Source organism: Lycorma delicatula, chromosome 9 (genome assembly GCF_047948215.1).
Source record: "Lycorma delicatula isolate Av1 chromosome 9, ASM4794821v1, whole genome shotgun sequence".
NCBI lineage: Eukaryota > Metazoa > Arthropoda > Insecta > Hemiptera > Fulgoridae > Lycorma > Lycorma delicatula.
In genome coordinates this window covers 41,549,435-41,561,708 of record NC_134463.1, presented here as the reverse complement: position 1 = coordinate 41,561,708, position 12,274 = coordinate 41,549,435, and the positions used below count along the sequence as shown (strand labels likewise).

At 33.6% G+C, this 12,274-nt stretch overlaps 1 protein-coding gene across 1 annotated transcript in view; it reads right to left on the bottom strand.

Annotated features, from left to right (window-relative positions):
* The window catches only part of LOC142330556 (UDP-glycosyltransferase UGT5-like), a 78,571-nt gene extending 67,084 nt beyond the window's left edge, over positions 1-11,487 (bottom strand). The window contains exon 1 of the mRNA XM_075375906.1: positions 10,573-11,487. Within this exon, the coding sequence (XP_075232021.1) occupies positions 10,573-11,487 (915 nt within the window). The remainder of the gene's footprint in view (positions 1-10,572) is intronic.
* Between the last annotated feature and the right edge of the window lie 787 nt (positions 11,488-12,274).

The following is a 12,274-nucleotide window of genomic DNA, read 5'->3' as shown; positions in this document are numbered from 1 at the left end:
TTTTTTCAATTCTTTCCTTTAAGTTTTCTTTGAATATCAGAACTTCTATTCTTTTTTCCTGTTTAGCCTCCGGTAACTACCGTTCAGATAATACTTCAAAGGATGAATGAGGAGGATGATATTTATGAGTGTAAATGAAGTGCAGTCTTGTACAGTCTCAGGTCGACCATTCCTGAGATGTGTGGTTAATTGAAACCCAACCACCAAAAAACACCTAGGTCTAATACTAGATCGGTATCCACGATCTAGTATTCAAATCCCTGTAAAAATAACTGACTTTACTAGGACATGAACGCTGGAACTTTCGACTTTCAAATCGGGAAGACGCGTTCACCACTACACCAACCCGGTGGGTTGAATATCAGAACTTGGGTCTTTATATCATTACGTTATAAAAAAAAAAAAACGAAATATTTGTATTACGTAACAAAGTGAAAATATTCTATGAAAAATTGGCAATTTTTCCTTATTTTTCCTTTTTTTCCTTCTGTCCCCATTTGTTTTTTTAAAATAAAAATAAAAATTTATATTTTATTTATGAAATCTCTTTTTTTATTTACTCTATGTTTACCTCCCCCCCCCCCAAGCCGAATCCCCAATTAAGCATAAATTCAGCTTATAGCTCCGGTGGGTGCTATCGCCTCAAACTACCTCAGCAGAACTCAAAGTTCCACCCAGGTAGCCGGGACCCGGTCTTTCCATTAGTCGCCGTGCTTCAAATGAGGGGACCGCAAAGGAATTCCTCCACCGGGACTCTAGTCTTTACACCTCGCCTCTAGTGAGGAACTCCCAGAGGGATCCCCCTACCGGGACTACGATCTTATTTATTCCCCCATGGATCCGCCAGCCGTCCCCGTCCACTTATCGGTCATGAGACGCCGGACCGTCCCACCTCTCCTGCACGAGTCTATCCTAATAATTCTATGCTCCATAATTCTATGCTCCACAACGAGTACACCTCACTTCCGGTGTACATTTCAGCAACCTCAGCGCCCCCCAAAGCGTAGCCAGAGGTTTTGCAGGGAGTGCAACGGGCTTCCATCTGGCAATTATTTATGAAATCTGACTGAGGAATCATAATGTTTTTTACATAATATGTTTACATCATTTTTCTCAAAAGAATTAAAAATTCTTCGAATTTTTTTTTAACAGTATTTACATGGCATGAGATTGCGGACGTTTTGTCTAAATTAAGACACAAGTTATAGAAAAAAAGGAAATACATATATATATATATATATTATACCAGGTGATATTTAAGTAAGGAAACAGCTTTATACGGCATATATCTGAGAGGAATTTGGAGGCAGAAAGAAATGCGGTTCTACATAAATAAATAAAAAAATCAGCATTATGATGGCTTTAAAATATTTGTCCGCCATCTTGGATCCGCTATATTGAATCAAACTTAATTTTTTTAAATAGTAACGTGGATATATGACACATGACTTCGATTTAAAATTTTTCAAGAAAAACAATGGTGAAACCCGTTTTTCTAGCATTCAAAGTTGCAATGACCGAAAAATCGTGTTAACAATAAAACGAGGTAAAACGCGGTGAATGAGCAATTTTATTGCATTTTACATTCATAATGCATACAATTACGAACTTTAAACAGAACTATAATATTGATAATAATAAACAATAACTAATAATTAACAACACAAAAAATTAAACGGCTATATTGACTGATATTATTTTCTAAATAAAAATTACCTTCTAGTCTTAATATCAGCTGATATTTGTTACTTATCAGCTGTTAATTTACAACAATACAGTTTGTATTAGGCAGTTTGAAACTATACGACTTATTAACTCCTCTTTCATCTTTTTACTTCAACATAATTGTAGTGGTAAAATTTGATAGTGCTACTAAAAATTAAGTTGTAGGCATAGCTGTTCAAATTTGCTTTTTAGTGAAAGTTTTATTATTAGTTTCCTCATTCATTTATTTAGTTTTATAAAATATTAAATCTTCAAATAGCACAATGCCTTCTTTAAGTAAAACTGAAAGAATAATTCTGTTGATAATGTACAGGTATGGTGACAGAGTTCGGCCTTTACAAGAGGTATGTGATTTATTTAATAATAAATTTCCAAATAGAGAACCATTAAGTAAATCGACTGTGGTGTAGCAATTTGAAGATACCGGTACTATAAAGCATCATACTCGCACCGTTAGACCAAGGACCTGTCAGAATTCATGCAAAGTCATTAGATGTATTGAAGACCCTCATTCATCGATTCGGAAAGCTGTTGTCGAACCCATGACATCGGTTATTTTTCTGTTCAAAAAATTCTCAAAACAAATAAATTTCACCCTTAAAAATTACAACCGGTGCAAGAAGTTTAGGAAAATGATTTTGAGCGCCGAGTTGATATTATGATAATATCATGCAAAAATTAAACATCGACGCAAATTTTTCTAATTCAATAATATTTAATGATGAAACGACTTTTATATTAAATGGCCATGTGAATAAGCAAAACTCTCCATACTGAAGAGATAATAATTCCAGATGGATGTTAGAAACTCATATTCAGCACCCTCAGAAAGTGAACGTTTGAGCGGGAATGTTGGTATTATAGGGTGTTTTATTTTAAATAGCAATCTTATAGGAGACGCTTACCGCAAATTGTTAGCCGATAGGAGTTTCCCCCTGGAAAATGTTTGGCAAGAATTAAATAATAACATATGATTTCAAAAGACAGAACACCACCTGATTGTTATCAGTGACGGATTTACCATAAAGCAAAACAAGTAGCTGCTTTAGGCCTCACTTTGAGAGGGGCCTCGAAGTAAAAAATTTGCTTCACTAAATGAACTTGGATGTCATTCAAGATTTTGCAGCAGAAAAAAGTTTATCCAGGGGGGAGGGGGGACTCAAAAATATCGATTTGCTTGGGGCCTCGTCCAAGTTAAATCCGGCACTGATTGTTATCTAAGAGCACGACAAATTTTAAATGAATAATACTGGATAGGTCCTAGAAGATCGGTAGATTGACCTGTCAGGATTACAGACCTGTCTCCTCTGGATTACTTTTTTTGGAATACCTGAAACATATTGTTTACAAAACAAAACCTACAGACATTGATGAATTGAAAAGAAAAATAATCGACGAATCTGCTCGTGTACTACCAGACATGATATAACAAGTTATAAACGGATATTACTTGAGGTTAGAACACTGACAAACTGTAGAGGAGAAGCATTTTGAACATTTATTGTAGAATGGTATGCTTTCAAAATTTATTTTATTTTTAATTTACGATTTGAAACATTTATTTAAAATTTTGAAATAGATATTATAATATTTAAAATAAATAATATCAGTTGATATAGCCGTTTAATTTATTGTGTTGTTGATTATTAGTTATTATTGTTTATTATTATCAATACTACAAAACTGTAAATGTCGCTATTGTATGCATTATGACTGTCCGTGTTATCAGAGAGCTGTCAACATGTACTGTAATCGATAGGTTTACACGGTTAGTTCGGTCAGTTGTACGCATAAATTATTCAGGCAGAGGTTGATAAGGTTGCTCTTCGTAGGAATATGGATATTGTTTTATTGTAACATCCCTACATTGTTTCTGGTGATCTGCCGACTGGTTTCTGTCGTTGGAAAACGTTTTTTCATTATTGTAATAGTACGTCCCTGTTCTGTGCAGAAGAGTTGGATTGTGTTTTTCTTCGGCAGTTCTCTAATAAGCATCATGTTGTCGTTCGTTTGGATATTCCGAACTTGCATCTTTATATTGTAAGTTCATATTTTCAGTACCGTGACCCTGCTGATCGTCATCTTGAACTCTGGGGTAGGATCCTCAAATTTTCTGGTCCGAGTCCAGTCCTCATTGGTGCGGATGTCAACGCTAAGTCACATTTGTGGCGTAGTGCTCTCACCGATTTTAGCGGTGATTTGGTTGAGGGTTTTATAGTCCAACACGGTATGAAGGTTTTTAATGAACCTGGCGAGTTACCCTCCTACGCAGGTATGGGCATTGGTTGTTACGTAGAACGAACATCGATGTTAACGTTGCAGTAATTTGTCGACCGGATACCGTCGGAACAACACTTGACATCAGCCAAAACTCGAAGGACCGGGCTGAATGATCAGTGGTTGTAGAATTTCTGCACTATTTGGCCAGGGAACGGATTGCGGAGAGAATCTAGGGTACTGCTTGGTCTTGTTCCTGCATACTTTGTTTTGTTACGGTTTCTTGTTATTGTTGTTTTTGTTCTGTTAGTGTTATATCGGTTTTGATTAGTTAGTTGGTTAATGATTAGTTTTAATTTCGGGGTTTTGTTTTTGTTTTGCTGTTTTTTCCGCGTTTGTGTCGCATGTGAACTCACATTACTTTACAGATAGGTAGGTAATTCAGTTCCTTCGACAACTAGGAGATGTCCTTTCAGGCTTGCTTGAGACTAGAGATGTGTTTTGTTATTTTTAGTAATCGCTACACCGATAGGAATGTTGCTTGTGGCATTCGCGACTGAGGACTGAGGCGACTGAGAGATGTCATATGCCGAGGTTTATAATATGACTTCCGGTAAAGCGCATCAGGGCTAGGTACGGAAAAGATGGTTGGAGGGTGTCTTCCCCTAGGAGTTCAGGATATATACAGTATAAAGCTGTTTCCATTCTTATAATTTCTCACCCGATATTTACGTATATTATATATTATTATAAATTGTGTCTTAATCTGTATATGAATTATAAACATCTTCATTTATAAAGATTGTTAATTTCCAATTTTTTAATTAACAATTTTTTAATTGTTAAAAGTTTAATTTTTCTTCCTTTATTGTTCTTTTTTTTATAATTATACGAGGGTTATTTTTTTCAAGGTCCGATCGGTCGCGAAATAAAAACCCGCGCAAAAATTGGATGAACCTTTGCGCATATGTGTTGCGCAGCGTCTCTAGTATGGCCTTCAATCACGCCGCGACACTTCGTTTACTTCTGAACACGCAGCTACCACGTAAGCATGTCTACAACAATAGCATCTTCCGCCAAGTGTGAAGTGCGTGCGGTAATTCGATTTCTTCAGGCTGAGGGTTGTAATGCGGCTGAAATTCATCGACGAATAAGTAATGTGTACGGTGAAACTTCAATGAGTGACAGCAAAGTGCGACAATGGTGCAGGAAGTTTAAAGCAGGACGTACAGATGTTCATGATGCAGGCGGTTAGGGAAGGAAGCGAGTGTCAACCGATGATCTCGTTGAGCGAGTGGATGTAGTGATTCGAGAAAATCGTCAAGGTCAGCTCTCTACACCATTGTGAGTGAGAGACTTCAGTACCGCAAACTGTGTGCGAGATGGGTTCCCAACATGCTGTCCGACCATCACAAAACAATGAGAATGGACGCCTCCCTAACGTTTCTCCAGCGCTACTACAATGAAGAAGATTTTTTGAAAAAAAATTGTCACAGGGGACGAGACACGGGTCCATTTCGAAACTGAAGAAACAAAAGAACAATCCAAACAGCGGATGCATTCTCATTCTTCCAGTAAACCAAAGAAGTTCAAGCGAACCTTCTCCAACAGAAAGTGTACGTCTGCTGTGTTCTGGGACCGAAATAGAGTTCTCTTGGTGGATTTCATGGAACGTGGCACGACCATCACTGCAGCCTCATACTGCTTGACTCTTCAACGTCTACGAAGGGCGATTCAGAATAAGCGGAGTGGAATGTTGTCATCAGGCGTTGTCTTTCTCCATGACAATTCTCGGCCGCACACTGCAGTTGTAACAAAGAAGCTCTTGCAGCGTTTTCGTTGGAAAGTGTTTGATCACCCGCCATACAGCCCGGACTTGGCTCCATCCGATTTTCACCTCTTTGCTTGCATGAAACGCTGGCTAGGAGTACAACATTATGGCACAGACATCGAGCTGCAGACCAACGTACAAGCATGGCTGAAAACACAGGCGGCTCCGTTCTATGACGAGGATATTGGAAAGTTGGTATCCCGCTACGACAAATGTTTAAATCGGAGTGGCGATTATGTAGAGAAATAGCGTAACTATGTCAGTACTTTTTACAAATAAAAAATATTTTATTTTCACTGTGGTTTTAATTTCGTGACCGATTGAACCTTGAAAAAAAATAACCCTCGTACTTTATTTAATACATTTTTATTTTCTGATTTTACTAAAATTACATGTTATTAGGATTATTTGATCGTTATTAACGACATTAAAGTGTAATTAAATGGTAATAATTAGCCTAATTGAAAAATAAAATTATTAGCTTAATAAAAATTCAATGACACTCTTTCGTAATCTCTCATAAATAAATAAATTTTTTAAATAGAAAACAATCAAAACTTTAAATTGTATTTTTTTAACGGAAATTTTTACGCAATCTTTCTTTCCTTTCTTCATTCATTGCTGTTATATAAATTATACTTTTAATTAGATATAATGAGGTTATAAAACAATGAACAAATATAATACATTTTTTTAACTGAAACTGTTGAACTTCTAGATATTCTGTTCAATTAAACATCATGTTAAGCAGTTGATAAATGAAATAACAGTTGTTATCAGCTCAAGTTCGATTTAATTTTTCTTTATTTATTACTTGAAATGGATTTACATATCAATAACGTTTTTAAATAATTTCAATTCAATAAATGATAAAGCGTGTTCATATAAAACGATTTGTACGGAGCTCAAATGACAGTCTTTTTAACTCTGGCAATAATTCATTAAATATGTATAAACATAAACTTTATTAGTGATAATTCTAAGCCTATTAGTACATTGCATAGCAGTACGAGTTTCTATGTTTATTCATACATTATCGTAATCAAGAAAAATTTCATTTTTCTTCTTATTATTAATTCAGTTAGGAGCAATTACAAATCTACAAATAATAAACATCTAATTTTAAAATGAAAAATAAGATTTCAATCATTTTTATAACATTATACATATGTTTTTCAACAAAATTATGCATAACGCGAGAAAATCGGATAGTAAAATTTATTAATTTATAATTTACATCGTTTAAATATATAAAATATTCACAAATTTATTTTATAAAAACGTAGATCATTTTAATAATTATTGAATGTTTTAGTACAATAGCAAAGATATTACAAACAACTCATCAATAATGTAAAAATTTCTTTCGACGTTACTCTGAGAAATCAATAGTAATGAATTTAATATGCATGTCGACTGAAAGCAAAGAGTAGAGCAATGTGAATGTGGTTTGATAACACCGCGCTTATTCCATATTGGTCTATGCCAGAACGCCTTTACATCTGTACTTCACTTTATCTTCCAATAACAATTCCTACAGAAGGTTCCTCATTACTATTGAGTCACAGTAGCCTCATTGTTATCGAACTCGATTTTTCTATTTATAATTCGATCGTAACTCATCGATCCATCCCAGCCAACGGAGAATTCTTAACCGACTTCAAAAAAGGAGTTTGTGTAATTGACACGTATATTTATTTGTTTTTTTTATGTTTGTTCGCGGATAAAATTTTTCCTATTAATCTGATGGAATTAAATCTTGTTGCAATCGACGCAGATGCTTTTTGCAATGGTACAAAGATGTTGAAACAAATTGTTAGACACAAAAAATCGGTCTGAATACAAAAGTTAATAGTACATTTGTTTCACCGTTGAGAAATTTCCAAGCGCTGTAAGAAATTCATTATTTAAAAATTCCAGATAATTTTCTCCCCGTAACACGTAGTTCTAGTATGAAACGGCTTATTATTTGGTTATCGATCATGCCACACCAAACATTCACCAAAAATCGTTGCTGGAAATGTGATTCAACTACAACATGTGGGTTTTCTTCAGATAATCGATCTGAATTCCATGTGTTGTTTATACGGGAAAAAATTAGGGAAAATTACGGGAAAAAGTAGGTTAGTTCGAAAATTGTATGAACGGAATTAAGTGGTAATTATTGTTAACCCATCGACAAAATTGCAGTCGTCTAGCACGATCACCGATGGACATTCTAAACATGATAAGGACCAGTCTCTGAGCATGTAATCTCCTCCAAAACGTACTGTGGAATGTTGAGCCGTGTAGAAATTTTTCGCGTGCTCGTTGTAGGACTAAGCTGTACAACCTGAAGAATGTTTTTCCTTTCATCATCATGTACCGGTTGACGTTCACATCAAACATGAGCGGTGGAAAGTGTACCATCTCGTGAAGATTATTAAAAATTCTACAAAATACTTTACGGTTCGGAACTACTCGTCCAGGATATCTACGTTGACCCATCGGGTTTGTCTAGTGGTGAACGCGTCTTCGCAAATCAGCTGATTTTGAAGTAGAGAGTTCCAACGTTCAAATCCTAATAATGGCAGTTACTTTTATACGGATTTGAATACTACTAAATCGTGGATACCGGTGTTCTTTGGTGGTTGGGTTTGAATTAACTACACATCTCAGAAATGGTTGACCTGAGGCCGTATAAGACTACACTTCACCTACAGTCATACATAACTCATTCATCCTCTGAAGTATACCTGACGTGATTCCCGGAAGCTAAGAAAAACTATAAAGGATATATACGGTGGTATTCTTCTACCGCAGCTGGAGCATTTCCATTGCAAAAGCAGTACACAAAAATCATATCTGAATATTTTGCATGAGTGAAGAGACGCGGCATTTCTCAACAGAAAGAATTCAAAACGGAATTTCAAGTTTTTAAATTAAAATTCTAATGGAAAAATATAGGTAAGTTTAGAGTATAACAAATACAAAAACATTACGTAACTTGATTCCCAAAAGTAATAAAACACAATCAAAATTATATTAAAAATAACTAAACCGCCTTACATTTACTATTAACTCGTAAGCACAATTTTATGATAACAATGAGTATTGTTGGAATTAATTTCAAAGCAGACAGGTAGTGTTGCCAACCTAATTTTTCAAAGGTCTAAATTTATTGTACTGATAGCAGCTGTTTTTAATCTTTACAAATTCATAACATTTTTCTTTTCTTTTCTTCTGTTTTGTTTTTAATATTAAAAGTTTTTTTTTTTATCTTTTTCGTAGACTTCATTACAACAATTTTTTCAGAATTAAATTTTCTACAAGTTTTATGAATAAAATTTACAAATTTATTAATCATTTAACAAAGTTATGGTAGTAAAAAAAAATAACTAAAATAAAACATATTTTTCGTCACCGAAATTTTTTTTTACGTTGGATATCATGAAAACTACAGGAGATGCAATTCTGGGATCTATTTAATTCGTTTTTTCACGTCAAACAACATTAAAAAAAAATCATCAATTTTATCCCTTATATAACGTCTTAAAAATTTCAGTATGACCTTATTTTACCGGTGGAACTGAAATCCTGGCGAATTTTTTTGTTAGTTGTAATTCGATAACAAAGATTTTTCGGACATGTTTATATGAACCTTTTTTCTAATTTGAAGTTCCAGATTTAGTTCCCAAATTATTTCCCTTTCCTCCTGAATCACTTTATATATGAAAAAAAATTAACATATAACGTTACTGGAGATTTTCGTGATAAATTCAACCGATTATTATCACTATCAGATTTATTACCCCTCCACTCTAAATATAAGTGTACTGTATCAGACTTATTTCATAAAATGAGGAACGAAGCGGTTTCCTATTAGGTTCTTTATTGGGCCGATTAAACCGTTGCATGATTAGCATACCCTTTCACTCTTCGTTTATCACAGGAACTGGCCGTTTAAAAAAAAAAATCATTTCTTTCAGAAAAGTCAACAATTTTTGCGATTTCTAATTCGGTTGTTTTGAAAGTGTTACAACGATAAGAAAGACTAAAGAAAGAAATTAGTAAACTACCGATGGTAGTAAAAACTATTCAAACATGAGGTTTAAGAAAGCGACAGCATTATTATTAATCGATCAGAGTGTGTTAGTAGAGTAACCGGACGTATCGCCCAAATTAATGTGGCGTAGCAGATAGAATAATATAGAAAGGAATATATATAGAAATGTTGATGTTTGCAGCCGGTAATACTGTAATAAACGCAATTTAAATTTAAAGCAGATTTTTTTAAAAATAAGTATTTCCGATTTCTTCCCTCGAAAGAACGAATAGATCAGGTGAATGTTTATAATTGAGACTTGAAGGGAAAGCCATTTATTTATTTTTCCATTTATTCTGGCTAACACTCTGCAGCTGCAGATGGATGATAATGAAATTAATTTTTTATAGCGTGTAAAAAATGTCGTTAATAACCGATTGAACCTAGAACCTCCAAATGAAAGGGAAATACACTATCATTCTACCACGGTAGAACGGAAAGTCACGGAAATGTAAAATATAATACAATTTTAAATTTATGTTAATAAATAAATAAATTTTCAACATAAAATCGAAATTTTATAATTAATTTTTTAATCGATATAATTTTTATAAAATTATAAATTTGTTTTATGTAAAACAAATTGTTAGGGATGTAGGATGTAGAGGGTATACTGAAATGAAACGACTAGCACTAGATAGGGAATCTTGGAGAGCTGCATCAAACCAGTCAAATGACTGAAGACAAAAAAAAAAAAAAAATTTATAAAAGTTACCTGTGGGATTTTTTTCTGTTGCCGGATATGAAGACCGCCGACTTCAATTACACCGGGTACTAGAGGCCTGGATCCGTGAATACTCCGATGACCGTTGAAAAAGATCAACGAAGATTGTTTAACGAGTTCATCCAACGGAGGTAAATCGTGTCCAAAATACTTTTTAGCGTACAATTCCGATAACGGTAAATAAAACCATTTATACGCTATTATCGATATAAATGTTTGTAAACTATTCGATACTCTTTGAAAAAAATCCATTTTATTATAATATTGACTGGATAAACACGGTATATAACTCGGATTATTTGGATTACCAAATCTTCCGTCGATCCACGGCATCATTGTGCTAAACGTGAAACCGATAATCGGAGCGTTGTATTTATATGCAAATCCCAAAAACATATCCGTATTAAACATTTCGGTTATAATTAAATCAAAGTTTTCATTATTAGTATTATTAATTAATTTAATAACTTGAGGTGATTTAAATACTTCAGCAGTATTGTGGATAAAAAAATATAAATCTATTACATCATATATTGTCCCCGTCGGTATATTACCAAAATCTTCAACGGATATTGAATTCGTACATATTTCACTAAAATTTGAAACATCTATATCTGTAAAACCTTTAACAGGATTATTTTGTGGAAAATTATTGATCACAACTAATTCGTGCCCTCTTGTAACTAATTCTAAACCTAATATTTCAAACGATTTATAATGACTTACACCGCGTATTGGAAATATACCTAATATTCTAGCACTTGTTGCGTTGCGTAGTAGATCGATTAATATTATTAAAAACAAATTGAACAAGTGTTGCTTTAACATTATTATTTTATTTTTATTTCTTAACGTTATATATTTAGTGTAATATTTACGCAGACTTATTACATACGTCGTGGACATTCCATGCTCGCACGTACAACTAAGGTAGTTGGCCTTCAAATCTGCGCCTTTGTATAGAATTTTGGAAGTTGTAGTGGGGTTTAGACTACCGTGTAAGTTTTTATCGAGTTATGCGTTTATCGAGTTATTCGTATCGAGAGTTTGTTTTTACAGACACTCTCTATCTTATCGTTACGTAATGCATAGAAATGTTTATAACGTTAGTATTTGTTGTCTTTCAGAGGTACTACTATCTACGCCATTTTTTATCCAGTAGTATTAAATGATATCTTAAAATATAATAATTCTGACGGTATCTTTTTTAAAATGGGCATATTTGAATTTTTTCTATGTGATGGCTAATTTTTGCTTTAATGTCTCCGGAATATCATCAGAAATATTTCGTTATGCGCCGGTTGAAAAAGATGTGCTTAAATTTTATTAAACAAAATGTAAAAAAAATATCCATTTTTTCTCTTATTTCCCTAGATAACTCGATAACTGTTTATTTTATAGAAAAGACCGAGAGAGAGAAAAGTTTAGTTAATTATTTTACACCTGATATCATCGGTTGTAAATCGAAAAATACGTTATTATTGATGCAAAAATAACAATAACTATCGAAAAAAAGAATTTTTTGCGAATTTTTTTGCAATTACTTATATTATACGTAGGACTTTCAGATTTTATCCCAAACAATTTTTTGATATAATAAAGCAACGCACCAAGTTTCAACAAAATCGGTCTGACAGTTTTTGTACAATAATTTTGCAATCTAGATTTTTTAAAAATGCGATTTTTCCAAATT